This window comes from Pezoporus wallicus, unplaced genomic scaffold (assembly GCF_028554395.1).
Source record: "Pezoporus wallicus isolate ANWC-B61680 ecotype Strahan unplaced genomic scaffold, APGP_CSIRO_Pwel_v1 scaffold_7736, whole genome shotgun sequence".
NCBI lineage: Eukaryota > Metazoa > Chordata > Aves > Psittaciformes > Psittacidae > Pezoporus > Pezoporus wallicus.
Window position 1 is genome coordinate 1,966,981 of NW_026636574.1, and position 27,156 is coordinate 1,994,136.

The 27,156-nt window shown below is 50.4% G+C and overlaps 4 protein-coding genes across 5 annotated transcripts; 2 read left to right on the plus strand and 2 right to left on the minus strand.

The window, feature by feature from the left end:
- Nucleotides 1-4,637, plus strand: LOC130594689 (11-beta-hydroxysteroid dehydrogenase 1-like). Its single transcript, XM_057400739.1, has 6 exons — nt 1-252; nt 1,443-1,573; nt 2,128-2,239; nt 2,323-2,508; nt 3,027-3,170; nt 3,559-4,637. Exons 1-6 carry the CDS (start codon nt 165-167, stop codon nt 3,777-3,779), a joined length of 882 nt encoding a protein of 293 aa, XP_057256722.1. The 5' UTR covers nt 1-164; the 3' UTR covers nt 3,780-4,637.
- Nucleotides 4,638-4,769: 132 nt separating this feature from the next.
- On the plus strand, nt 4,770-19,546 carry TRAF3IP3 (TRAF3 interacting protein 3). 2 transcript variants are annotated; one of them, XM_057400736.1, is made up of 16 exons: nt 4,770-5,257; nt 7,896-8,214; nt 9,072-9,180; nt 9,635-9,692; nt 9,900-9,924; nt 10,654-10,683; nt 11,233-11,328; nt 14,708-14,779; nt 15,047-15,187; nt 15,668-15,805; nt 15,955-16,090; nt 16,833-16,895; nt 16,974-17,033; nt 17,570-17,724; nt 18,715-18,987; nt 19,314-19,546. In XM_057400736.1, the coding sequence occupies exons 2-16, from the start codon at nt 7,930-7,932 to the stop codon at nt 19,395-19,397; spliced, it is 1,725 nt and encodes a 574-aa protein (XP_057256719.1). In that variant the 5' UTR covers nt 4,770-5,257; nt 7,896-7,929; the 3' UTR covers nt 19,398-19,546. The 2 variants fall into 2 exon arrangements, with proteins under 2 accessions (XP_057256719.1, XP_057256720.1); XM_057400737.1 differs by having other exon boundaries at nt 4,772-5,257; nt 18,874-18,987.
- Nucleotides 19,547-20,326: 780 nt separating this feature from the next.
- CUNH1orf74 (chromosome unknown C1orf74 homolog) lies at nt 20,327-21,207 on the minus strand. Its single transcript, XM_057400586.1, has one exon. It carries the CDS (start codon nt 21,205-21,207, stop codon nt 20,386-20,388), a length of 822 nt encoding a protein of 273 aa, XP_057256569.1. The 3' UTR covers nt 20,327-20,385.
- A 664-nt stretch (nt 21,208-21,871) lies between these two features.
- IRF6 (interferon regulatory factor 6) lies at nt 21,872-26,251 on the minus strand. Its single transcript, XM_057400741.1, has 8 exons — nt 26,136-26,251; nt 25,380-25,556; nt 24,283-24,487; nt 23,758-23,880; nt 23,532-23,678; nt 22,949-23,341; nt 22,475-22,593; nt 21,872-22,205 (listed from the first exon to the last, which is right to left on the minus strand). Exons 2-8 carry the CDS (start codon nt 25,551-25,553, stop codon nt 21,984-21,986), a joined length of 1,383 nt encoding a protein of 460 aa, XP_057256724.1. The 5' UTR covers nt 25,554-25,556; nt 26,136-26,251; the 3' UTR covers nt 21,872-21,983.
- Nucleotides 26,252-27,156: the final 905 nt, after the last annotated feature.

Sequence of the window (27,156 nt, forward strand, 5' to 3'; positions counted from 1 at the left end):
CAAAAAGGAGGGCCCAGCAGATACAAGCAAAAACGTGTGCAAGGTCAGAACCAGTTGAACACTGCCATCACTCCCCGCCTCGTTTGCAACCTACTGACACATCCACCTCCCTGCAGGCAGAGCTCTGGAGCTTGTCCTGCTCCTGCCTGCACTTCTGCAGAGGGATGGGGCTGATCCTGAAGATTTTGATCCCTTTGCTGGGACTGGTGCTGGCCTACTATTTTTATTCAGCTCCTGAGAACTTCAATGAAGGTAAGTCATTGGAAAAATCACATTTAAACCCACAACCAGCGAGGCTGCTGCCAGAGCAGCAACGTGTGCCCACATGGAAGAGCACTGGCTGTTGGAAGGGCATTTCAAAGCACACATGGAAAAGCTGGAGCACGGGAGGGCTGAGGGATGGGAGAGAAGCACAGTTAACACCCAGTGCAGGGGGTCAGAGCACTCTGCATCACACAGGAAAGCTCCTGGAATTACAAGTGGGTCTGCTGGGGTGCATGGTTGTCAGTAAATGCTCCATCCCTGGCAGTGTTCAAGGCCAGGCGGGACAGAGTTTTGGGTGACACGGCCTAGGGTGAGATGTCCCTGCCCATGGCAGGAGGTCAGAACTGGATGATTTTAAGGTACTTTCCAACCCGAACTATTCTATGATTCGATGATTCTGGTTTCAGCTCTAAGTTATTTTTCTCCTTCCTGGTAGCCAGTGCAGTGCCGTGTTTTGGCTTTAGTCTGGGAACAGTGTTGATAACATGACAATGTTTTAGTTGTTTCTCAGTACTGCTTACTCTGATCAAGGACTTTTCAGCCTCTAGTGCTCTGCCAGTGAGGAGAGGCACAAAAAGCTGGGAGGGAGAAAAGACAGGACACCGGAACCGAGCTACACAAATGGGTATTCCATACCACAGCACATCATGCCCAGTATAGAAACTGGGGGGAGGTACCCAAAAGAAACTGCTCAGGTCAGGCTGAGCATTGGTCAGTGGGTGCTGAGCAATTGCATTGTGCATCACTTGGGTTTTTTTCCTTTCCCCCTTTGAGTTTTATATTCTCTCCCCTTGGTACTTCCCTTAGTAGTAGTAGTAGTAGTGTATTATACTTCAGTTGTTACGCTCTTACTTCAACCCATGGGGGTTACATTCTCACGATTGTCCTCCCCATCCTGCCTGAAGAGGGGAAAAGTGTGCAAACAGCTGCACGGTGCTGAGCTACCTGGGCTGGACTTAAATCACAACAGCAGCCTGATCTCTGCAAAGTATTTACTTAGGAAACATGCAGTTTCCCACTCTATTTGTCAACCCTTGCCATGTCCAAAAGCCCTCTCAGGCTGGATGCAGAGCTCAAGCCTCACACACGCTCCCCACCAAACTGGGATTAACAACCAGGGGCAGGGGCGGGGAGCAGTTGGGCTGTGCCAGCTCTGAGCTCTGCATCCTCCTCTCCAGAGATGCTCCGTGGGAAGCGGGTGATCGTGACCGGAGCCAGCAGCGGCATCGGGGAGCAGATGGCCTATCACCTCGCACGCATGGAGGCCCACCTCCTGCTCACGGCACGCACGGAGGCCAAGCTGAAGAAAGTAAATGGCAAGCAGAGCTTATGTCGGGCTGGCAAACCCCATTCACAACCCTGAACCCCACAGGCACACAGACATCCACCCTATCCTATGCATGTGGGGATGCCACGCAGCCCACAGATCCAGTCCACTGTCTCCCCTGTTCTAACACACCGACACCCCTACCACAACAAATTGTGTGGTCAAAGCTGAAAGCACAGCGTTTCCTTCTCTGCAGTCTTCAGCTGTGAATTCTGATCATCACCACTAATCTGCTCAGGGCCTGGTCTGATCAACCTTTGCCCTTCCTCAAAGTCTGAGCTGGTTTTGCATCCTGTATACAACAAATCAAAGTTGAGCAATCATATTCCTATTTATAAATAGGAAATATTTGTACTATTAACTCTGCAGCCAGAAACACTTCTCTGAGCAATGTGTCTCCTCCCATAAAGGGAGAAGGGCTTCCAGTGGGACAGGGTGACGGCTGCCCATCCACCCCAAAACGGAACAATCCTCATGGGATGGGGTGGTCCTTGGAGGGGATTCCATTGCCACCACTGTTCTCACTGTCACTGCAGGTAGTGAGGCGGTGCCTGGAGCTGGGCGCCACGTCCGCCCGCTATGTGAGCGGTTCTATGGAGGACGCCACGTTCCCCGATGTGGTGGTGAAGGAGGCTGAGAACACCTGGGGTAGGTGCTTTGGGACAATCCCAGCCACCAAAAAGCTGGTTTGTTTTGAGATGCTGGATCCTAACAGCAAACTCTGCTTGCAGGCGGCCTTGATATGCTCATCCTAAATCACATCGGTTACAGCTACTTCAACTACTTTGATGGGGATGTTGGGCACATCCGAAAGCTCCTGGAGATCAACTTCCTCAGCTACGTGGCAATGACAGTGTCTGCCCTTCCCATGCTGAAGGAGAGTGATGGTAGCATTGTTGTCCTTTCATCCATGGCAGGTGAGCACACAAGGGGCCAGGCTCTCCCTGCCCACATCCCTTCCTCTGCCTGCAGGGGATCCCTGCTGTACCTCCTCTTCAAAAGACAGAAGAAGGACCATATAGCAGAAAGTTACAGGTCACTGGGAGTCAGGATTAGCATAGGATTTATCCTGGATGCACAATTTGAGTCCTCTGGGGGGGTTATATTCTATGTCCTGTTCTGCCAGTTTCTTTGCATCCACTAATCACCTTCATGCACTGAAGTCGATGATACACCACTGCATGGCCACATATTACACACAGGAATACATACAGCAAAACACAAACAGTAGTGCCCACAACTGAAGGTACTTCATGCCATATGCGACATTTAAACATTCCTGCATTTATTTATTTCTCTCAAGCATTCATCACAGCAAACTCCAACTCCCTAAACCTCAATAGCATAGCTACTTGAAGGGCAAGAGGAAGGGAGAGCCACGCAGCCTGATCTGCCCACTACACAAACCCTGATGTCTGATGTGTCTCTGTTCCAGGTAGAATTGGCACCCCATTTATTGCTCCCTATACTGCAACTAAGTTCGCCTTGGAAGGGTTTTTCAGCTCCTTGAGACAGGAATTCATCATGGAAAAGGTCAATGTCTCCATCACACTCTGCGTCCTGGGCTACATTGACACAGGTGAGCTCAGCATCACTGGGACCCCATGACAATGCATTTCCAGGCAGAGCCAAGTCAAGCCCATGACCTGCCCTGCAGCCCCAGGCTGCTCAGCACCTTGCTTTGCCACCACTGCTGGAACCCAAGCTGCAGGGGCTGTGCAATCATAGAAACAGAACTCCAGCTCCTTAAAGTGTGGTCTGAGAGCTCTGTCCCTGCTATCCTCGCAGTAAACCCATGGAGGTGGAGCTTCCACCCTGTGGTGACTCAAGAGGTAGAAAGGAACGGGAAGGCCATTGCTATAATTATAGTTTTACCTACTCTAAGTAGGACCGATGCTCAGTTTATTGGAGGAAGCAAGTGCCCACGGCAGCCCCTCCATCTGACACTGCTCCTCCCATCCCTGCAGAGAACGCGGTGCGAGCGGTCTCGCACGCCGTGCGGCACAAACCAGCGCCAAAGGAGGAATGTGCACTGGAGATCATCAAGAGCGGGGCGCTGCGCCAGCGGGAGCTGTACTACCCAACCCGGCTGATGGGCAACCTGCTGCTCCTCCGGGCCGTAGCCCCCGACTTCCTCGACTCCCTCATCAGGGGCAACTATAAGGTGGAAAACATCAAAAGACCATAGCACCCAGGGCAGGAAGCATGCCAGGACACCTTGGGCCAGACATGAGGGGTTTGGGTGTTAATCTGGCTACTTGGGTGCCCTTTTCCATACCACCAGGACAGCCCCATGCTGATGCACCCTGGCAATCTGAGACAGCTTTAAAGAATCCCAGACTGGCTTGGGCTGAAAGGACCTTAAAGCTCCTCCAGCTCCAACCCCTGCCACGGGCAGGGACCCCTTCCACTGGAGCAGCTTGCTCCAAGCCCCTGTGTCCAACCTGGCCTTGAGCACTGCCAGGGATGGGGCAGCCACAGCTTCTCTGGGCACCCTGTGCCAGCGCCTCAGCACCCTCACAGGGAAGAGCTTCTGCCTAAGAGCTCATCTCAGTCTCCCCTCTGGCAGGTTAAAGCCATTCCCCTTGGCCTGTCCCTATAGGCCCTTGTCCAAAGCCCCTCTCCAGCTTTCCTGTTGGCCCCTTTAGGCACTAGAAGCTGCTCTAAGGTCTCCCTTAGGAACCTTCTCTTCTCCAGGCTGAACAACCCCAGTTCTCTCTGCCTTTCTAGGATACACCAGAAGTCAGTAACACACAGCATTAAAACATCCTTTTTAGTAGTGAACTCTTGGCTTTTTTCCGACCAAGAGGCTTCTTTAGAGAAGCTCCTGACAGCAGGATCTGCTGCCAGCATCCTGCTCACCAGCAGGTTTCCTGATCAGCCTTCCCACACCAAGAGCCACAAAGGCAGTGGTGCTGAGCCAAGGCCAGAATGAACAGCACAGAGCACCCAAAGCCTCAAGAGCCTCTTTGAACCGTGCCTTTTTCATTTGGTCATATATCCCTTCTAGGCTGGTCTTTGTAAAAATAAATCCTGTGTTACAAGATCTCTGCTTTTACTTGTGTTCCTTTCCAAAAGGCACAGAGCCCTTATCAGGGCCCAGCTGGTTAAACCCACCTCTCTGCATGATTTGCATTAACACAGCTTTCACTTCTCTTAAAGACCTTAATGAATTCCTGGCCATTGCTGACCTCTCCTCAGCTGCCCATACACACTTTTTTCCCCTTTCCAATCTGCAAAAAGCCTTAAAATAATAGCATTACTGTACTTCCCCAAGCTTGGATTTCTCTACCCCAAAGCAGCTCGGGGAGACTCAGTCATCAAATGCCACAAAAGCAGCTCCATGAACCAGCACCCAACCTGAGCCTGTTGGAGACCGCTGCAGGGAGATGGCCCAAAAGATAACTGAGCTCTGCTTAGAGAGAAGCTGGGGACATTGGGGTCCCAAGATAACCCAAATCTCACAGCAAGCCTGGCCCCTGCGCCCCGCAGCCAGGCTGTGAGCAGAGACAGGAACCGGGGCTCGGCTGCAACGTTTCCTGTTTTAGAGCAGAGAGCAGCAGAACGAGGTGGTTGGCACAGAGATGGCAGTTGGAGCGTGTTCATGCCTGATAACACCCAGCTTTGCCGTGGACATTGAGGGGTAGGACAGGACCTTTGGGTCAGGTAAGTGCCCACAGCACCAGCGTGGTGAGGGATGGAGGGGAGCAGAAAACGCTGCGCTAAAGGCAGCGGCATGCACCTTTTTCTCCTCTTTTTGCCCCACTTTCAGCCTACACTTTGACAGCAGGAAGCTGTAACATGAACCAGCAAGAAGCACTTTTTTGTTTGGGGTGGGATTTTTGTTTCCCTTGAAGCAAGAAGAGTAACAGCTAGGAAAGCAAAGATAAAGGACGTGTTTGAGGGTAATTCAGGGTAGCAAAAGGAGGAAATAAGAGTATTAGCTTGTCAAGAAGGCCTTAACAGTTTGCTCAGTGTGGGGTGAGTAATGGACTGTGTGATTCTGTAAGCTTTACCTTGCTTTAAAGAGCATTTTTGGTTCACTGAATCTATTACGAATGCTGCTCTTGGGACGCACCGCACCAGGCTGGGCAGCCCAGAGAGGTGGGAGAGGGGCTGAGCTTCCTGATGGGAAGAGCTGGATGAGCAGGGATGGAGGAGGACATCCACAGGCCGGACTGAACATGCAATTGGGCCATTTCTAAAACTAAGAAAAAGTGGTTGAAAAACTCTTTTACAGCATCCAGAAGAGTTGGGAACAGTTTGGTTGTAGACACAGGCTCTGCCCCATGCTATGGGGTTCATACTCAGCTTTAAGGGAGATGATCACAGGGCACTGTTGCCAGATCTTGCCTTGGCTTCTGGGCCAGGGAAAGCAAGTGTGCACCATGGGGAAAAGCCCTGGGTGAGCACAGTGGGACTGGTGTGGTACAGACATGAAAGCTGCATGGGAACAACCTGCTCAGCCTTTTGTACCTGCTTTCAATCTCTGAGAGAGCTGGGCTGGTTCAGACTGGAGAAGAGAAGGCTCCTTAAGGGGAGACCTTAAAGTGGCTCCAGTGCCTAAAGGGGCTCCAGGAAACTTGGACAGGGGCTTTGGACAGGGGCCTGTAGGGACAGGACAAGGGGAATGGCTTTACCCTGATCACAGGCTCAGCCCTGGGAGCACTGTCCTGGATGGGGGTTTGCAAACACCTTCCCAGCCCAGAGCAAGAGCTGAAGTACCCACAGCGAGAAGATGGGACCGGCAACCAGCTTTGAGCACACCACAGTTAGCACAAGGACAATAAAGGGGATTATGGAGCAGGTTTTATGCTTTCTAAAAAGCACAGAGGTATTATACATTTAAATAGGGGTTACTTGTTCCCATTTTTTTCCCCATTAGACTGAACTACTTCCTTATTGCTTGAGACAGAGTGACACCAATGAAGTTTTGATGGTTTTGTTTTGACACTGAAGGACATTTGAGTTGTCAGAAACTAAACTGGGTTTTCCCCCCTCCTTTCTACATTAATGGGATTTGCCAAACACAAGAAAAGCTCCAGACATGGTCAAAGCAGCTCCCAGGATGAGTCCCCCCAGGCTGGGCACCCTCTGAGCAATGTACATGGGATGTGCACAGGGATGATGAGCCTCTTTGCTGATGGGGTGAGGGGACAAGAGACTGGGACACAACTTTAACTCAAGGGGAGGAAGAAGAGCGCTTGAGGGTAGTTATTGCTCAGCTTAGTATGTTCTAGTGGACTTTGGTCATAATGCACTGGTGGCTTGCAACCATGCAGAGAAGTCAGCAAGAGGGAGAAGGTTTCATATCTACACCCTGCGTGCACACGTAGATGGCTGCAACAGAGCTGGAATGGAGGAGCTCCTCCTTCAGGCCACAGAGACCCCAGAAATAGAGACAGAATTTGTGCCTGAAGCAAACCACTCAGAAATAAACGCAGCTTCTCAAGAGTTAACTCACAAACCAGCACTTCTGTTAGGACCTATTGAAAAAAATAAACTGGCAAAAGAAATGCACACTTATGAGAAGTTCAGAGCAGAAACAGCAGCTATCAACAACAAGAGAAGAGAAGGCTCCTGAAGGGGAGACCTGAGAGCAGCTCCAGTGCCTAAAGGGGCTGCAGGAAACCTGGAGAGGGGCTTGGGACAAGGGATGTAGGAACACGACAAGGGGAATGGCTTTAACCTGCCAGAGGGGAGACTGAGATGAGCTCTCAGGCAGAAGCTCTTCCCTGTGAGGGTGCTGAGGCGCTGGCACAGGGTGCCCAGAGAAGCTGTGGCTGCCCCATCTCTGGCAGTGCTCAAGGCCAGGTTGGAAACAGGGGCTTGGAGCAAGCTGCTCTATGGAAGGTGTCCCTGCGCGTGGCAGGGGTTGGAGCTGGAGGAGCTTTGAGGTCCCTTCAACACAAATAAATTATGATACGATTCTATCACTCTTCCTGTGTTTCCACTTTTTTCTTTAGGTTAGCTAAAGAACTGTAACAGCATACCCGATAGAATCAGTTTGAATAACAGAGGGATTTTATCAGGAAATAGTCTCTCCCGAGGAAGCATCATTACTTGGTAGTGAGGCCTGAGGCTGCATTTGAAATCCTGTTCCTAGCATCCCCAGGTCAGCACCCACCCAACAGAGGGGCAAGAACAGCACCATGTGTTTACACAGCCAACGCATGCAAGTTCACAAGCAACAGATTTCTCCAGGAACTTCGCCTGCACTCACTGCCCAAGGATTCCAGGATGTGCATTTACTCCTAGGAATAATCAGTTTGCACTCAGACCATGCCTTTCCCCTGGCTTTCAGCAGGTCAGAGGACCCCGGAGCGGTCACAGACACCATGATCAACCAGCCCCAGAAGCCACGGCCGCGGCGCAGGCACGAGAGCTACGATGAGAAGTGCGAGCGGCGGCACGAGATGCGGGAGAACCGGCGGCGGCGGCACAACGTGACAGCGTGCCGCCACACCGGGACGGGGACACCGGACCCACTGCAGAGCCCCCGGCAAAGGGAGTTCCTGAGGAGGAGGATCGGGGTGGATCATGCTGGAAGGGCGCCGCCGGGACAGCGCATCCCGCTGGATCCCTCTGCGCGGTTGGAGCTGAGACCATCCATCCTGCTCCAGGTAACCCGCTCTGGGTAGCATGCACTGCAGCACCCACACATCAAAGCACATCCAAAAAGCAGGACTGCACAGACCACAGTGTGCATTTCCTAACAAGCTGGGGAGTTCAGCACGGATAAATGCTGTTGCCTCCCTCCCGCTCCTCTCCTGATTTCCACACCCTGAACCAGATGGAGATGTTCTGCCATTCCTCCCAGCACAACCCCACCTCCTAACTGCCAGACTATAGCTTTGCACTTACATAAATTACTTTTACCCTCGAAAACTGAGCTCTAAGCACCCGGCTTCCCTCCAGCACCTTCACTGTTAGCAGGAAGGATGCAGGAATGAGATTCCCTGGTACTCATCACCAGCCCTGTGCTGCACAGCTAACAATGACCCAGAGGGCTCACTGCCTGAGTAACACCTATAGAAAGAGGCAATTCAAAACACCTCAATCTCAGAGCCAAACAGATTTCCTTCTAAGTTCATAACCCATACAAAATGAACAACTCTCCTGGTAGGCTGCGAGTTCATCTTAGGGGCCCCACAACCCCCTGTGAGCAGAGGCAGTGGAACACAAGATGACTTCCACAGACATGGCCTCAAGCTCCCTTTGTACCACAGGAGAGTTCAGAGCAATTACCTGCCTCCTGCTGCCATTCAGGTCACTAAACCAGGAGGTTTTCTCCCACTTCCTCACAGAGCTCTGGAGCCAGAGCAGCAGATCCTTATGATTTGCCATGGTTTCTTGGCATCTCCTTGCTGCTCTTCACCCAGTCACTGCAGGTACAAACACTGACCTGGCCACAGCTCCCCCCCTCCATTCCTCACAGCCCGTTCCTCAGATGCTGACTCGAGCTGCTCTCTCATTCCAGCACCCATGGAGCTGCCCCACATTCCCCCCTGCATTCTCCCCGCTCGGCCTCAGCATCCCCTGCAGCACTTCAGCAGAAGCCATCCCCAGGCGAGGTGTGAACACCCAAGGTAGGTGAAGGGTGCTTGTGTTTCTCTCCCACATCTCCATCAAGTAATTTGGGATGCTCCTCTCTAACCCAAGCTCCCCTGGCAGCAGCCCCACTCCTGCACAGGGTTTTACCACCCCAACCTGAGTTTCCCTGCACATGCCAGGAATACTCCTCCTGCAGAAGGATAAACCAACCCATAGCTTAACCATCAGTGCCCTATGGCTTCCCTGTGAGTGCCCCAGAGTATCCAGGGGCCTGGGGGATAACTTCAGTCTGCAGGATCACTTCCACTTCTCCATCCATCTGAGCAGGACTCTCCTCTGGTCCCTATTGAGTTGTGTTACTGGATGGTGTTTAAGCAGCAGTTCTCCATTCTAGAAGCAATGTCATCCGAGATGGACACCCAAACTGAAGAACTTCATAGCCCCTCAGGGAGGGGGGATCGTTCACATCCTCTCACTTTGCTTTCACAGGAACACAGACCCTTACAAACCCAAGGGCAGGAGCAAAAGACTCAAGCCAACAGACAGAGTAAGCTGGCCCTCCCCTCCCTCCCAGGGCTGGGGATTCAGATACCTGCAAAGCAGCAGCTTCCAATGCACGTGTTTAATCTCAGCACAAGCTTCCACTGTGCAAATACCAGCACTCTGCTTGGAGCAGCTGGTGCCCAGAGCCACTGACTGCTACAGACCCCACCACGACGCTCACCTCAGTAACATGCTTTCTTCTTTATTTCAGTTGTGGAATAGCAGTTTTAAATAAGGTAAGAAAAACACAGGGACTTCTGACCCGTGGATATCATAGAGTCATGGAATGGTTTGGGTTGGGAGGACCTTAAAGCTCCTCCAGCTCCAACCCCTGCCACGGGCAGGGACCCCTTCCACTGGAGCAGCTTGCTCCAAGCCCCTGTGTCCAACCTGGCCTTGAGCACTGCCAGGGATGGGGCAGCCACAGCTTCTCTGGGCACCCTGTGCCAGCGCCTCAGCACCCTCACAGGGAAGAGCTTCTGCCTAAGAGCTCATCTCAGTCTCCCCTTGGGCAGGTTAAAGCCATTCCCCTTGGCCTGTCCCTACATCCCTTGTCCCAAGCCCCTCTCCAGCTTTCCTGCAGCCCCTTCAGGCACTGGAGCTGCTCTAAGGTCTCCCCTTCAGGAGCCTTCTCTTCTCCAGGCTGACCCAGTCCAGCTCTCTAAGCCTGGCTCCAGAGCAGAGCTGCTCCAGCCCTCCCAGCATCTCCATAATATCTCTTAGTCTCATTCAGTAGCAGCCCTGACTCGACACATGACATGGCAAAGATGCCACAACTCCAATGCTGTAAGCTGCAAAAGCCAGGCATTTCCATGGGAAAACCAAACAACTGCAGCCCAGCAGGCTCCTCCAGACCATTAGCTTCAGTTTCATTCCAAAATACTTGGATTTTGGAGCCAGCTCATAAAGTGTTTATAAACAGAAACAACCCTACTGTTCTCAAACATTTGCCCTTTCCCTTTCAGGAAATGGTGCAGTTATCCAACTACCTCAAGGTAGGTGCCAAACACTGTGAATTGCCCACAGAGAAAGCAGGACTTTGGGAATCGTAGAATCAACCAGGTTGGAAAAGACCTTTAAGATCAAGATCATCAAGTCCAACCATTCCCCAGCACTGCCAAGGCCTTGTCTACATGTGTTTTGAACAATATCATTATTGAATCATAGAACGGTTTGGGTTGGAAAGGACCTTAAGAACATCCAGTTCTACCCCCCTGCCATGGGACACATCACACTAGACCATGTTGCCCAAGGCTCTGTTCAGCCTGGGCTTGAACACTGCCAGGGATGGAGCATTTACCTTTTCCAGCACCTCACCACCCTTACAGTAAAGAGCTTCTTCCTTATCTGCAACCTGAACTTCCCCTGTTTCAGTTTGAACCCACCACCCCTTGTCTTATCGCCACAGTCCCTGATGAAGAGTCCCTCAATGCATGAAAGGGTGCTGCCTGCCCAATTGTAACATGCCCAAGAAGTCCCACACGTGAGCCACAGCACACCAAGACCTGTCTGTCCCCACTGACCAGCTCTCCCCTTCCCCATAGGAGGCCCTGCACCGTGAGCTGCTGCTCAAGCAGAAGATGGTGATTTTGCAGGAGCTTTTCTCCACGTTGCTGCAAGCATCAGAAAAGTCCTGGCAGGTACCAGAGAGCTGCAGGAGGTTCCTGCTGGGCCATGGGTGGGACTGGGTTTGCGTGTAGCAGCACGAGCACCCCATGGGGCTCCCTTTCTATCTGTAGCTCTGCCCAGTTCCAGTGCTTTGCAGGTTTAAAAGACAATGCTGTCACCCAGCAAACAAGACATCATGTGGAGCCATTCCCCTGCAAGTAGCTGCTTGTCCTGCCTCTTTCCTTGCTGTCATCTTTCTTCTCAGGGAGGGCTTAACACAAGACAAAGTTAGGGCATCACTTTGCCTCACATTTTCCCCCCTTTTGTGCCCCAAAAGACTGTTACAAAACACACTTAGCTTTCAGATCAACAGGAAGTGTAAAACCCTTTCCTTCTGCAAGGTTTTAGAGGGTTTTATACTTGCCTTTCCTGCTTTTTCCTAAATAAAAAGCAACCAGAAGTGTGGAAACAGCTACGAAACTGGAATAAACCCAAACCACCATCTCGCACCAAATTTTCATCCCTGTCAAAACAAGTTTCAAGCATTTTGAACCACTTCAGGGTTTTTTTGGCCAAAATAAAAGTTTCAGATGCAGCATAGTGGTGAACCCAAGTGCTGGCAAATGCTGCCCTGGATGAGGAAAGAGGCTGCTGCTTAACCTGGGAACACAACAGCTAACCCGCGCCCCATCCATCCATTCCATCTAGCACCCAGCTATCCAGCCTGCTCCTCACAAGGATCTGTGGGGATATCCTCCATCCCACCACTGCCCTACTTCCTTCAGGGATATATTCTGGGCCCCAGACACAGACTGGAGGACCCAGCACCACGATGGGGGCACGATGGGTGAACCATGGCTCTGCATCAAACCATTTCCTCACAGCTCAAACAAAACCTGTGGGCAGCACTGAACCAGGACCCAGATTTATTTCTTATCAGGAGGTAAAATTAAAGTGATGCATTTTATGCAAGGTATGAAGCATTTTAAACAGGGTTACTTAATCAAACATGAATTTACAGTCCACTGCACCTTTAAAAAAGTGCTTTGAAAGTTCTGTTGGGCAGAAAAGTGAGCGATTGGGTGAGATGGCATAAAACCCCCTTGTGTTAGACATGCTGTGGTTAGAAACTTCCGCCTTCGCTTGCTGCTTCAAATATAATATGAGCAGGAAAAAGCATCCTGACACACTCAGCAGGACGTAGCCATGAAACCTCAGATTAGAAAGAGGTGGGTGCACTTTGCTTCTTGCTATCTCTGCTGCACAACAGAGGCTTTGCTGCTGCCTCTTGCTTTCCATCAGGCTAAAAATTACCTTGCTGCTGGCACAGGAGCCAGAAGCAAGGCAGATGCTGGAGGTGGTCCAGGGGAGGTGCAGGGAGAGGCTGGGAACAAGAGGTTTCTCCAGGAGAGCTGGCAAAGGGAGGTACAGACAATGCTGTGCAGTGGAAGTCATAGAACCACACAATGGTTTAGGTTAGAAGGGACCTTAAAGCCCATCCACTTCCAACCCCTTGCCTTGGGCAGGGACACCTTCCACTAGAGCAGCTTGCTCCAAGCCCCCATGTCCAACCTGGCCTTGAACACTGCCAGGGATGGGGCAGCCACAGCTTCTCTGGGCACCCTGTGCCAGCGCCTCAGCACCCTCACAAGGAAGAGCTTCTGCCTAAGAGCTTTTGGAAGTACTCTGAAGCTCTGCAGAGTTTATGCTCTTTGTCATTTCCAGTGCATAATTACTACTGCTACTACTATATGCACTTGATTTTCTAGCACAAGCATTGTGTTTGGGCAAACTGGAAGCCTTCCAGAAACAGCATTTATTATTATTGATTTACACCAGCTATCTAAAATAAGGGAAGGAGTATCATAGAATTCACTGATCACAAGACAACCAAAATCAGTTTAAAATACTCATATGGCAATATTTAAATGACAGCAGTAGAGAAATGCAGAAGAGTTTGGGAGAGGTTTTGGAGCTGCCTCTTCAGGTAACCTCACACTCTCTGAAGAAGAGGGCTACAGAGGATTCAAATATGGTATAGGCCAGACTATTTTAAGCAAGTTAACCCTAATCCTGTCCTCTTCCTGGCTCCCAGTGGGTGGTTTTGGGCTTAGGTTTTGGTTAGTTTGGGTGGGGGTTTGTTGGTGTTTTGATTTGAAAGCAGTCCTTTTCATGTAGATAATCCTCAACGCAGGCTCCACGACGATTTGCTCACGTAACTTTTCTGGTCAGAAGCATCATTTCTTATTCCTCCCACACTCACTCACCCCACGCTGCCATGCTGTTCTGGTAGCAGCCCCGACAAACAACTTATTCCATTTCAGGAAACCTTTAGGTTCTTTTCCCCGATTTATAAGCTGTATCTCCATGAAAGGAGGCTGCCAACACATTTCTGCTGGGAAGCATAGGAAAGGCACAGCACTCTGCTGCCTTGCACTTTCCATGGTCATTCACATCTGTGCACAACAGCCACAAGGCCTCCATCCTCCAACCAGGTAGAATAAAATACAATAAACTGCAGAGGAAAATTAGGCATAATATTTCACTTATAAAAATGCTTTTTAAAATCCCATCTACTTCCTAAGAAGATAAAGCCTTTTGTTCTTTGTACCAACAACTGAACTGGGAAGATTACTTGGGATTGGACTGTGTAAACCTAACCAGTGCTAAAATACCAGAGAATCTGGTTTTGCTTGGGTCTAACAGCTATTCCTGTAACATCAAGGAGCTGCTTTTCAGAGGTTTGACTTCAAACAGCAGTAAGCAGAGAAGATAGCAGCATTCTCAGTATCGGTGGTGGAAAAACAGCCCACGTGAACTCTTCGGTGGAAATTCTATCTCAATTTGCATGCAGGCTGGTTTCATGAAACAAAAGTCTGACTAACACTGAGAGGAGATTATAATGAGAGAAATGAATCACTGTTGCCCTCTGACCCCCTGCCTAACTGCCAGATGTTGCAACACAGACCCAGCCTATTTCCTAAGGGAACCAGCAAGGCAAGACCTTAGCACCAGCTGGAACTTGAGGGAAGGAGTGCTGCAGGGAGGAGCCATCAGGCAGGTACAGGGCTGTGCATGGGGACAGGCAGTTGTGCTGTCAGACTCATCCAGACTAACCTGAAATCCCCTTTCTCTTCTCATCTCACTGCAAGCAGCTGCACTCAGTAACCAGTAGAACTGCCCCAGGAGTGTTCTTTTATACATAAAAGTCTTACTTCTCCCATATCCCGTTTATTCTGAGATGGTGAAGGCTTGTTTGAACTCTAAGCACTGAAGAGATACTGAGGGGACTTTAGACACAATGTTATAGATGAAGGAAGAAAGCGAATCAAAACGCAAGCCAACAAAACACTGGGGGGCATATTGTATAGTCCGTGATTCCACACATCAGCTCACCTGTTTCTTCCCCAGGGTCAGCTGAATGAAGATAAACTGAAGTGCAAACTAAGGGCGCTTGAAAACCAGCTGCAGGCTTGCACCCAGGTAACGTCTGATTCACTGAGAAACAGCCATGGGTGAAGAAAGGCACGAAAAGAGAACACCCAAGCATGTGATGAAGTCAGGTGTCAGTTTCTAGAGCAATCTGATTAGATACGGATCTGAAAATGATTTGTCCTCCTTGCTGAAGCAATGCTTCACAAGCAAATCAGCAGCGGCTTTTACACTCTGGATTTACTAATGCTCAGGCTTAGTAAGATTAGAGGTAAGTCAGGTAAGACCCCTTCAATCACTTCAATTCTTCCTTTGAAGAGTTACTCAAAGGAGTGTGTGAAGAAGATCCTGATAGACATGGAGGACCAGAAGCAAACCTACGAGGAGAAGGCAAAAGAGGCTCTTCAGAAGATGCTGGAGGACAAACTCCAGACTGAACAGCAGCTGCAAAACTCCGAGGTAAGCAACATGGTTTACACCTAGGTTTGCTTTAATCTAGTCCAACTGGGATGAACAGCCCTCCCATTCTGCTCTGCACTCACACAGGGAACAAGCCACGCACACATCCAGGGAGCTGAGGGCTTCAGGGACATCTTTTCTGGAGCTGCTCTATTATATGAAAATAGATTTCCCCAAATTTCCTTTGACACACAGGATAACTGGAATTGTCAGAAAACACAAGTAAATCATCTCCCAAGTATTACCAGGCTTAAATACAGCCAGCACCACAACCAAGCCTCTGCCCAGGTTCACTCTGCCCATCAGAGGGCATCAGCCCCACACAGGTTATTCCAACCACCGCCGCACAGGTAGAGGCAGTGCTGCCCCAGCCCCACAGAGCTCACATGAGCACCTGCAGGCGTTATTCAGAGCAGCCTGGCATGGTCCCACCACACCACCAGTCACAGCCCACCCGTGGGTCCTTGCTCTCCTCCCTAGAGAAGCCTGGCAGTGACGAGAGAGGACCTTGCCTTCTGGAAGGAGCACTACACCACTCTCAAAGCTGAATTGACCCAGATGACCACGGCGCACACTGAGCTCAAAAACAGCTTCCATATTCTGCAGAGCGAACTTCAGGTACGTCAATTCCCCACAGGAACGGCATCCAGTGGATACTGGGAGCCCAAGGGTTCAGGTGTCTGAATAACAAAACCCTGTTGATGGAGCACAGTGGTCACACACTCAACTCGAAGCTGAGCTGATGCTGGGGCTGTTCTCACCTGCAGCAAGCGGATGCACAGAAGGAGCAGCTCCACCAGGCCCTGTGCAGGCTGCAGAGCGAGCACTCTGCGCTCCACCAGCGAGCCGGTGCCCTGCGGGAGGACAACGACCTGAAGGCTGAGCACATCCGTGCCATCAAAGGTATCATGTGCAGGGGAATGGTGGTGGGGGTCCGTCCTCCAGGTGAACGTAAGGAGGGAGGATATAAGGAAAACACTCTTAAAATCCTGTTCCTTAAACCCAACTACGTGCACTCGCAAAAGGCTCACTCTCTGTGCTGTGCACCTCGGCTTGCCACGAAACCTTCTGGTTTCCAAAGGGCTCCTGAAGTCATTTCCAACCAGATTAAAGGACTTCAGTGACTTGTAGGAGAAAGGCTGGAATGGTAGACCTGAAAACAAAAAATCTCAGGGTCCTCAGCTTTGATGAGGACTTTTGCATCCTTGTTAGACCCATCAAACGCAGCAAGGCAAGCCTGCCTGGGTTACTGTCTGAGGAGCTGCTGCGTGGTGGTGGATGTTACCAGTGTATAAATACAAGCCAGTAGTGTCCTAAAGCACCAATTCAGATAGAGACAAGGAAACACACATACTTTATGTGGCTGTTTTAAAGCACGACTAAGGAAGAGTAAATGGGTGGTGGTTCTGTTTTCAGAACAGTCTCAAACAGCTTTAAAATAAACCATAAATTAATAGAGGCACACTAGAAAAAACTGCCAAAACTGAAAGAGCACTTCAGAGCTAAAAATCACATCCCTTCAGAGAAGAACATCCAGTGCAGCCAACAACATCCCCTCCACACCTGTGGAAAAGGGGGAAGCTGCCATCCCTGCATAAAGATGCAGTTTTACATCAACCTTGATTCCCTTCTACCATTATTTCAGATAAACTGCAAGAAGAACAAAACCAGAGGGTAAAGCTGGAGGCGACAATCAGCCATTTGCACAGTAAGTAACACAAACACACATAAAGCAATCCAAAGCATCAGTGCTGGGGATTGTAACACTGACTTTTGACATTCACAGACTTGATAGAGAACCAGACCAACAAACAGAAGCCCCAGGAGACGATGGCACAAAGGAAAGGTCAGCAAACTTTGTAACTCCCACCTAGCCCTGCTCACACTGGACACAGGAATGTTAGACCTGACTCTAGGAGAAGTCCACACTGTGTTAGAATAAAGGATTATTTTAAAGCTGCACAAACCAAGTTATTATATTTTTCTAGTTAACATTAAACCCTAAGTGTATTTATGATGGCAAAAACTTGTAAAAATAAATGGATTTCACTGCAAATTCTACTTCAGTGGCTATGCCATTTTTCCCCCCAAAACAAAATATATTCCTGTTCATAATTGCAATTACAGTTGTACTTGGAGAAAAAAAAAGGTAATAAAAGGCATTGTAACTCTCCCTCCCCTCCCTTTCTGGCAACTCTTAGAAACCCCTCTAAAGATGATTAACTTGTTTCTATTGCAGAGGCAGGCCTATGATAGCCAGCTCCCCTGTCCTCTGCTGTGTGTGTAGCACACAAGTATTATCTTTAAACTACACTGAGCGAAGCTCTAAAGCAAACTGAACGCCTGGACCTCTTTCTCACCAGAAGCCTGACTGTTTTCTAGACCAGGTTTTCACCACGCAGACCCCACCTCTCACTCCTGCCAAGGAGGAGCAAACCCCTCTGTTAGAGCACCCGGAGGAGGAGGAGTGGGGAGAAGAAAGCCTGAAGGATGAGATGCAGAAAAGGACATTCCAGCTTACAGCAAAGGAAAATGAGGTGAGGAAGTCACTGAACCACAGATGCTGGTGTAAGCACTCCAGCAGCAGCACAAGACAAGGCACCAAAGCTCTTGAAAGTTTAGAATCTCCTGTAAGGATTATCCCCCCCAGTTTTTTTTATCCTGATACCAGCATTACCTAAACCCCCAGTGCAGCCTCTGCACGCAGGGTGACACCAGCAGAGCCCTCTCCATGCAAACTCATGGACAGGAGAGTCTCAGCCTCAGAAAAGCCAAAGCCACACTTTAAGAGCTGAAACCCTGAGCACAAAGAAGGCAAGAAGGAAAAAGCTTGCACATAACAAAGCCAACAAAACCAATGCCCTTACAACTGGGATGCAAAATTTCAAAGCTTGCATGGTGTTTCCCATCAAACCATATCCCCTGCCAACAAACAGCCCCACAACTCTTACAGCAGTAATCAGATATCAAGGACTTACTGAAAAAGGATTTATAACTTCCCATTGCAGAGCTTACAGGCACACAGGAGAGGAGCTTGTCCTACTAATCCAGGCCGATGAGTACACCACCACCATCAGGCATCACCTGGGGGAGGGCTTTATGAAGCACAATCACAGCTAAAAGGGAACAACTGGGGAGGGACTCCATTACCCCCCATTGGCTCCTGCAGCCTCTTCTGCTAATGCACTGCTCATCAGAAAGGCAGCAGGGTTGTCCAGGTCAAAAGGTGCTCCCTGGGTTTTGGGGTTACGCAGCACAACCTGTTCCATATTTCAAGGAGTTTAAAGGAGTTTGTAATTGCTCCTGCAGTCAGTGAAACGTAGAATGAATTTCAGCAGGAGAGGCAAACCCTGCCATGAGTGTGCACTCCATGTCTTCTTCCTGACCCACACACTTCCATGGTCATGAAAATAACTGCTGCTTCTCTCTCCCATTTGGGGTGAAAGATGGCAGCAAAGTCCAGATGGCAACAGGCTGTGGCATCACCACATCCCCAGTAACGCCGAGATCTGCTCTGTCCCCTGTAGGTACACACGGACACACGGGTAGCAGGAGTGAAAGTCCCCCATCACCGCAGTGCCCATGCACGGGCGAAGCACTGCAGCCTCTGCAGGAGCCCTGCTGCTGTCGGTGGGTACGGAGGAGAGGGGATCCCTCCTGCTAACGGCCCCTTGCTGTGCTTGCAGTGCATGGAGCTGCGCTCGGAGCTGGAGGCCCTGAGCGAGGAATACCGCTCCTGCCTGACCAGGCTGCGCCAGTGCCGGGATGAGCTCAACCACTTCCAGAGCAAGCAGGCGAAGGTGGGAGATGCTCCTCACCCCGACTCCCAGTGCTTTTGGACCAGGGCTGGAGACTGGTCTGCAAAAATCATAGAATCCCAATCTGGTTTGTGTTGGAATGCTGGAACTTCTGCCTGAGAGCTCGTCTCAGGTTAAAGCCATTCCCCCTTGTCCTGTCCCTACAGGCCCTTGTGAATGTCTTTTCTCCAGGTTTCTTGTAGGCCTCTTTAGGTATCAGAAGGCTGCTCTAAGGTCCCAGATAAATATCCCCATTTTGACGTGTTTGCTAGGGATGAGAAGTTTCTTCTCCCCACCGATTTCCTCGTAACACTTGCTTCTCCTTGCAGCGACAGCGCGGTCACTGGGTCCCCCTCCTGGTGGCAGTGGTAACAATGGCCATAGCCTCCTTCCTTGCAAGCTACAGACCATGAGGGACCTTCTCAGCGAGGGACTTCACTGCAGGAACTGACTTCTTCACCACCAGCAACATTCCCTCGCTGCAGTGCACCTTCTGCTGCTTCGTACTTGCGTGTTTAGTGTCTATGGAAGCTTCATTCCACACTCCTCACCCCAAACTCCTGCAGCTCCAATAAAGGCTGGAGATCCCCCTTGCCTTGGCTGTTCTGATTGCTTTGCACCAGCTGAAAGTTGTGCTGCCCAGTCCCCACAGTGCTGAGGCACAAAGCCACTGCTGCCAGGGCCTGTGCAGGGTGGGAGGGATGTGGTATCTCATGCCCTTGGGATTATCCTTCCTGGTTTTCAGGCATGAGAGGACTACAGGGTTCTCTTATTTCCTCCCTAAATGGGAAGTATTCAACCCTGGACCATCACTACTGGTACCTGACAAAGAAGCCCAGCTCAGGGAGGTGTTTTAGCACAGTTCCTTCATGCACTGAGCAGTTTTCCCATCTCCCACCTTGTGTGCCCCGCTCAGCCCACGGCTCTGATACCATCCTGTAGCCAAACATCCCCACATCTGCTTCCCCTTCACTGCTAGCACATTAATCCAACCAAGACAAGGGGTTTAAGCCCCTTTTGGAGCTGCACGGTGCAAGTTCTACTGCAGCATTTGCCCCTCATTCGATACAATCTGGAGCCTACAATAAGCTTCAGGAACTCAAGATAACATGGTGTTCCAATTGCGTTTATTAATCCTCAGCCGTTGGCAGCAAATAACTAAAACCTGACTGCACGGGGCAGTCTCTGCAGTCAGGATGGATGCTTAAAAAACATGTGTACATCCACGCTGTTTTTCTGCAATGCTATGCATTTGATTTCAACCAGCCTATGAGGTCGGGGGCCCAAGTGCATCACACTTCACCCTTTGGTGCTCAATGGCCTCCTGTGGGCCACACACGGGGAATCCCGAGTCCGTGATGCAAGCGAGAAAGGCCAAGAAGTCTTGAGCTTGCTCGTGTTTTACAAGGCAACCGCTGGCAGAGACACCACCTCGCTCGAGATGCACAGACCTACAAAGTCACTCTGCGCACTGAATGCCTCCTTCAGCTCCTCGCACCAGGCCCCCAGCGCCTCCTCCAGCTCCCCGCACAGGCTCTCTGGGATGCTGAAGGAGTAGATCTGCACCCCGAGGCTGTCCTTTATCCTGGGGCAGGAGGCCTGGGCTGTGAACACCCTCAGCGGCGTGAGCGCCAGGCAGTTCTCAGTGCTCTCCTCCACGCAGAAGGTGTACGCTGCGGGGTAGCCCAGCAGCACCCCAACGATGGTGCAGAGGTTCCAGCCTGCGGGGACAACCTCGCTGGAGGACACGGGGCCGGCGCTGGCGGCCTCAGCAGCGCTTAAGTGGGCCAAGAGGGTCTCAAGATGGCCCCTGATGGCCTCAGCCTGCGCTGGCCCGCAGAGCTCCGGGCGCTGCCGCCCTGCCGAGACATCCACGAAGGGCGCGGGGCGTGCGCCCAGCACGGCCGCCAACCTCCGCCGGGCGAGCCCGGGCTGCAGCAGCAGCGCCGAGCCCTCAACGCTGAGCACATGGAGGCGGAGCGGGGCCAGCCCGGCCTCCCTCAGCCGCTCCAAGTACCGCCGCAGCTCGCCGGGGCCCGCCGCGCCGCAGTCGTACAGCAGCGCCGGCTTCAACCCCGCCGCCACCGCCAGCACCTCCCCGGCGAGCTGCAGGGCCCGGACCGCCGGTAACCGCCGCCGGGCCCCGGCCCCCAGCTCCTCCCGAGCGGCTGCCACGAGCTGCGGGACCAACAGCGCGCTGCCCGCCGGAACCTCCGCGCCCATGGCCGCTGGACGCGCACGGGAAGCGACCGCCGGGCGGAGCGCTTCCGGGGCGGCCGCGGCACCGGCGGAGGAGGGAGCCCGGGGCGGAGCGCTTGGGGCCCGCCCGGCCAGGCCGCTCCGCTCCGGCGCAGGCCCGGCCACACTCGATGGGGCCGCTCCGCCCCGGTCTTGGCTTCGCCGGCGTCACCGACAAGGAAGGAGGCGTTTGGGAGCAGGCCGCTGCCGTCACATGCAGCCAGAGCTGAGGGAAGCAATGTGTATGCGTGTGTGTGTGTAAGAAGCACAGCACAGAGCCATGCCCCTGCTTCCAGAGGTGGATGGAGGAGGAGGAGGCTTCTCAAAGCACGTAGAGCTGGTTTATTTAACTATAAATCTGTACAGCTTGCAGCTAAGAAGCACTTTAAAAGAGAGAAATGAAATTAAATAAAGTGATATGCTCCAGGCAGGTCTAATAGAGCAGATCAGAGAAGAAAGAAAGAATGATCACGTATTTATATACAAAATACCAGTGGTCGATTAAAAAAATACTACAGCATTGAAAATGCGATTTGTACATGAGTTTCTTTAGCAAAGAGCTGGGAAGAGTGAAGGAGCTTACGGTATCCCTGTAATCCCCTTGCTTTTGAATGCTCCCAAAGGTACCACAGACCACTGACACCGAATCAGAAGCCCAGATTTACATTGATTTTATTCAGATTTAGGCAAGGCACTCGGTAAGAAATAACTTTTTCTGTATGTACAACATAAAGCAAGCCCGGGGCCGAGCCACGCGCCTGTCACTGCGCCGGCAGCGGCTGCGCCATGTGCATGGCGGGCGCCTGCATGGGCCACCCCTCCTGGTGGTTCTGCAGCAGGCGGTAGAGCTGCTTCAGATGGGCCACGATGTTGTCCTTGATGTCGGGGGTGGAGATCTGCAGGCGCACGCTGCCACTGTCAAAGGAGCGCGTGAAGTCACCCGAAAACATCTCATAGATCATCCGGGCCACCACGGGAATGACCTGCGTGAAAGAGGCGGTTGGGGCACACACTGTAGTCCTGCTGGTTTGCCCTGGGTGCAGGGGATGGTTTCCACGCTAACCTAAGGACAGGCACAGACTGATGCTGTTGGGTAACATTTGTATTTGCTGTCACAAAACCCATCAGCCCTATTGCTGTTTCCTGGTGTCAATAACCCAAACAGGGAAGAACAATGTCTGCAGGCTTCCATCCAGAGCCAACGCACCGGTCCCCAGCAACGTGCATGTCACCTCAGAGCCTCAGCTCTTACCTGAACCACAATCAGCTTCCTCTCCCTGGGCTTTCCATCAGGCCATTCTTCTCCAAAACAGAAGTAGATCTCATATGGTGGCTGCTTCTCAATTTGTCCCTTCTGATGGGCAATCAGCTCTAGCAAGGAAAGCACAATGCTGCAAGGTTGTTCTCATCTGGTTAGAAACATTCCCAGGTCTTACCCACACGCTGAGCCACCTCTTACACATACACAATTATAGTGTATTTCTTGCACCAGAAGAGCTTTCTTTTACAGCAAGGCCCTCCAGGGTTTTTCAGAGCATTACACGAGTGTACTTTGACTTTCTTCCAATGCACACCTGCTTCATGTCCTCTGGAACCAGGGAGGTGGTGGCTCCTACCCATGCTCCAAGCACAAGCAAACTAACTAGTGCACCCACCCTTTCCAATAGTGCCACCAAGTGCTCAGACCAGCATCGGAAGCTCTTTTCCACAAGCAGAAGTTACCTACCGCTTAGGAACGTTTCCAGACAGAAGAGTTTGACCTTCTTTTGCCTCTCAATCAAATTTGGTGTGGTGGAAGAAGGCGCGCAGGGACCAGACCAGTACACCTTGCACTGGCAGAGCCGCACAGCGTAGATGGCATGGCCACTGACCTCCAGGATCAGTCCCCTGTCCATAACATCCAGCAACCGACTTGTGAAGATCTTCTGCCTTTCATTGGTGATTTGCTCTGTTCCTGGAAACTTCACTTGCTCCAAACTAATGGGCCCAAAGAGCTCTTCCTGGTCTGGCATAGGACCCAGCTCTCCATAGAAAAGTCTGCATCCCTGCGGGTTGCTTACAGTCGTCGTCGGCCCGGTCTCCTTCCCTCGATACTCAAACTTGATTTCTAGGTCTGTCACTGAGAGAGAACCTGTCAGTATGGCTTTTCCCGGACCTTTACATGTACTGCATCAGCAGCAGGCACACACCACACAACCCACACTACACAGGGATGTTTAAACTATATACGGCTGCCCATGCTAAGGGGCAAACAGCCACAGTGAAAAAGTCAAAACAAGGACAGAAGCTGTAGAAATCCATATACATACTTGGTAGAGAGCTGATCCAGAGCTCAGGGCTGCTGAAGAAGTCATGCTGCAGTGCTGTTGGGGGCATTTCCATGTCTAGAGGTTCATTCTTTGGCCACACAGCTTCGGGGCTGCAGTTTTCTGCACTGGCTGGAGCCATTGGAGAATCTACAAAAAGGAAGTGATTCCTCAATAAACCACTTTACAAGCAAATTCCTTCACTGATACATTAGTCTATGCCACCAACCATTGATATTAAGAAATGGAAATGTCTCTTGAATAGGGACATGCTGAGATTGATTCAATTCCTCCTCCTCTTCATCATCAAGATCATTATCCTTTTCATCCCACGGAGCTGAGCCAGTGGAGCCTACAAACAAGCACATTCTTGTGGGTAGTTGATGGGTGTGAAACACTGTGATGCACTCCTTGAAATAATAATGTGATCTTCATATTGGCTCTGCACTATATTGGACATTTATTTGTGTATTTTCCAAATAGAAAAGGGAAAATCGGATCCATACCACATGCTATTTTCAGTTTAACACATAACTCAGAAAGCTAAGGATAAACTATCATCAATGTGACTGTTCAGCTGACCAGGTACAGCTTTATTCATTTTAATACAGGTATACAATGATTCGGTGTCCTCTTAGCTTAAGCACAGCCAGGTTTGCACACAAAGGCAGCTTGAGAGTTAACGCTGAGGGAACAGAACTCACATTGGACAAGCGCCTCTCGGTAACCAGCCCTGTGTCAGCAAGGCCCTCACCTGGATTAATGATTGATCCCTGGGATTGCGGGATATCGCACACTTCATAAATTTTAATAGGATTCATGGGCACCTCCTTGGTGCCATCGTACATCAAATTGAATTCCCGGCTTTTGTTAAGAGCACATCGGAGCTGGGCTTTCCACTTTGCAGGGTCAGGCTCATCGACTCCTTCCTGGTACTTTCCTGTTTCCACAGCCCATGCCTGGGGACAAAGTACACCGTGTTCAGTCCAGCCTTCTCAACAGAGCAGCTTTTATCAGAAATCAAACTTCCAAACAAATTCGCTGTAAAATCCTTCTCTTTGCAGAAGTCTGAACTATACCTCTTTTGATAACAGCAATGGAAAATCCCACTTTTAATAGTTTTTCCCATTAGAAGGAGGAGGAGAAAACAAGATGTAAACCCAAATTTCCAAACCCCATGCATGCATCTTCATACACATTACGCATAAGTGTTACAGCATTGGGCACTGAGCTTTTCTAGGTCTCTCAGGTTCAGCACCACAAGCAATTTTTGACAGTGAGCCATAACCTGCACACCGCGGAATGGGCTCGGTTGGAACAGAGTAGAAGAGCAGCCACAGCCATCCAACTGGTCCTCTCCCTCCCTCAGCCCCAGATCACACTATCAGGCCAAGATCCCTCAGAGGCAGAGGTCAGAAGTTCCTCAAAGAAGTGTAGGAGTTATAATGAATCCCTTGGGATAAGAATATTAAGGACAGCAGCAATGGAAGTTTGCGGTGGACCTCTTCAAATTTATTTAACAGTAACAGTATTTAATGGTTTGCTGCATAGAACAGGCCAGCTACCACATCCTAAACCGAGCAAATAGAGTAAACAGCAGTCATCTCCCAGAGCCCAAGGAATCAGACATCATCTGGCCTTAGGTGGTCAGAAAGGGTTAAAGAACTCCACAGCCTTTCAGTGCCAAGCCTGGCATCCAGGTGCACAAAGTGGCTTTTCTGAGGTCAAAGAAACAGGACAAAATGTCCCTGGAAACAGGTACTGAAATAGCTGCCCAGCTTCTGGGCCAACAATTCAACCCTTTGTCTTTGGTTAGGAGCCGTGGTGTGTCTGAGCTCTCCCCTCCCTCACCTTGAAGATGGTGTTCTCCTCCTCGTGCTGCGGGCTGTGCCGAGTTGCGTGCTTCCAGGGGATCTGAAACCGCTTCGCCTCTCGGTTTAGCCAGATGAGGCCGGGATACATCCCGCTATCTACCTGGGCCACCAGCCATGGCTTCAAGCGGACTCTTCGTGGGTGTAATGCCATTGTCTACAAAAGGCAGAGCAGCTGCTAAGGGTTAACTGAGACTTAGATGCTTTAAATACAGTTAATTCCATGAAAGAGGACCCTGCTGCTGTCTGTTGTCTTCCTGCACCTTGAAAACGCTAATTTGGGTTCAGTTAGATGACCTTCCTGCCAGGAGGAGTTACAAACACATCACTAAACAGGGACCATAACTGTTACAAGAACAACTCACTGTTAAATACTCCGGGAAGCAGAGAGCGTTGTGTGTGAACTGAGCACACAGAGGGCGAGCCCCAATCAAACCTGAGCCGTAAACGCAGTGCAGGAGATAAAGCCACAAACAAGCCACAGCAAGAACAGGCAGGAGAGTTTCAAAAGCCTCCACGTATGCCTTAGCAAAAGGGCCTGATTTAGTGCTTCTTCAGTCGGGTCAGACTTGCACTGAGGAGGAGAAAAAAGAACTTGTGCCAAACCAGAGGCTTTTGCCCCAGTTGAGGTGAAGCTGGAAGCATCAGGCTGAAGGGAAGGGGTCTGTTTCATCACAGAATGACTTTTTCATGAGTACCCTGAACGCAGTTGAAACCATGCACAAACATCACTGACCTACAGTAACCAGGATGTTTATCCAGAAGGACATGAACTGCAAGTCTGCCCACACTCCTGCTAGGAATCAAGTGATGTTGACTTAATGTTTAGGGTTTTTTCCTAAGAGCAATGCTTTAATTAACTTATCAAAGCTGTTGTTCAAGTATCCTAGTGTTGCTAATACATTTGCTGCCAACCAACAGTATTTTTCCTGTGCAGAACAGAGACAAAGGCAAACAAACAGAAGTAACAATTATTCCTCTGCAAGAACAGGCAGCATTTGGTATCTTTAGGTTTTGGGAGGGGGGTTTTACACTACAAGTGTGCTTTGAAGGTGTATTTCCCATATTCATTTGTAAATCTTGAAGCAGATGTGAGAAATTACATGAATAAAGCAGTTACAGGATAGGCAAAACCTTTGCCATAAGCCCTGAATACTGCTGCAGGAGTTGCAAAATGTGTCTAGTAGCAGAGATAAGAGAAGATGAAAAACATCCTATCCAAGAACTAGTCTAGGAACAGGTTTTATTTGTTGAAATACCTGCAGATCCCATTCAGACACAAGTGTTCACAGAAAATTCATCTGAACACAGCTTATTTTCTCTGTTAAGTAAAGAAGACATTCAGATTCAACTGCAAATCATCTCTAAGTAAGAGTTTGAACATGTGCTTCATCAAGGACCTGGGCATGTCAGCAGATTGCTCCCCAGGAGCTGCAAAGGATCAGAAAGCAGTCATCAAAGTTATTCCTGTGCTTCTGAAACTCTCCTGTCTTAGTTCCCCAGGTGGAAAACACTATCAGAATTAAACTTGCAGTAGCGTGTTTGCAAAGACACAAAGTCCAGGTTAATCCTGGACTTAGAATTGAGACCAAATCCAGATATCGACTGCAAAAAGAAGAATTACTTCTCATTGTAACAAGGAAACTAAAGCTTGTTTCCATCACCTCTTAACTTTACAAGCAGTTCCCTCTGCTTCTAATAACATACACCATGTACATACCCATTTGCAAGACCAGGAGTGAATTCAAACCCACACA

What these genes read in the sequence shown, in the direction of transcription:
- IRF6 (XM_057400741.1), bottom strand. Translation starts at nt 25,553, where the DNA reads ATGGCATTACACCCACGAAGAGTCCGCTTGAAGCCATGGCTGGTGGCC. An exon ending in GGGATCAATCATTAATCCAG is followed by an intron (nt 23,881 to 24,282) that starts GTGAGGGCCTTG and finishes GCTTGTTTGTAG; the next exon opens with GCTCCACTGGCTCAGCTCCG. An exon ending in TCCATTTCTTAATATCAATG is followed by an intron (nt 23,679 to 23,757) that starts GTTGGTGGCATA and finishes TCCTTTTTGTAG; the next exon opens with ATTCTCCAATGGCTCCAGCC.
- LOC130594689 (XM_057400739.1), top strand. Translation starts at nt 165, where the DNA reads ATGGGGCTGATCCTGAAGATTTTGATCCCTTTGCTGGGACTGGTGCTG. An exon ending in TCCTGAGAACTTCAATGAAG is followed by an intron (nt 253 to 1,442) that starts GTAAGTCATTGG and finishes CCTCCTCTCCAG; the next exon opens with AGATGCTCCGTGGGAAGCGG. An exon ending in GGAGGCTGAGAACACCTGGG is followed by an intron (nt 2,240 to 2,322) that starts GTAGGTGCTTTG and finishes CTCTGCTTGCAG; the next exon opens with GCGGCCTTGATATGCTCATC.
- CUNH1orf74 (XM_057400586.1), bottom strand. Translation starts at nt 21,207, where the DNA reads ATGGGCGCGGAGGTTCCGGCGGGCAGCGCGCTGTTGGTCCCGCAGCTC.
- TRAF3IP3 (XM_057400736.1), top strand. Translation starts at nt 7,930, where the DNA reads ATGATCAACCAGCCCCAGAAGCCACGGCCGCGGCGCAGGCACGAGAGC. An exon ending in AGTTATCCAACTACCTCAAG is followed by an intron (nt 10,684 to 11,232) that starts GTAGGTGCCAAA and finishes CCTTCCCCATAG; the next exon opens with GAGGCCCTGCACCGTGAGCT. An exon ending in TTACAGCAAAGGAAAATGAG is followed by an intron (nt 17,725 to 18,714) that starts GTGAGGAAGTCA and finishes TGTCCCCTGTAG; the next exon opens with GTACACACGGACACACGGGT.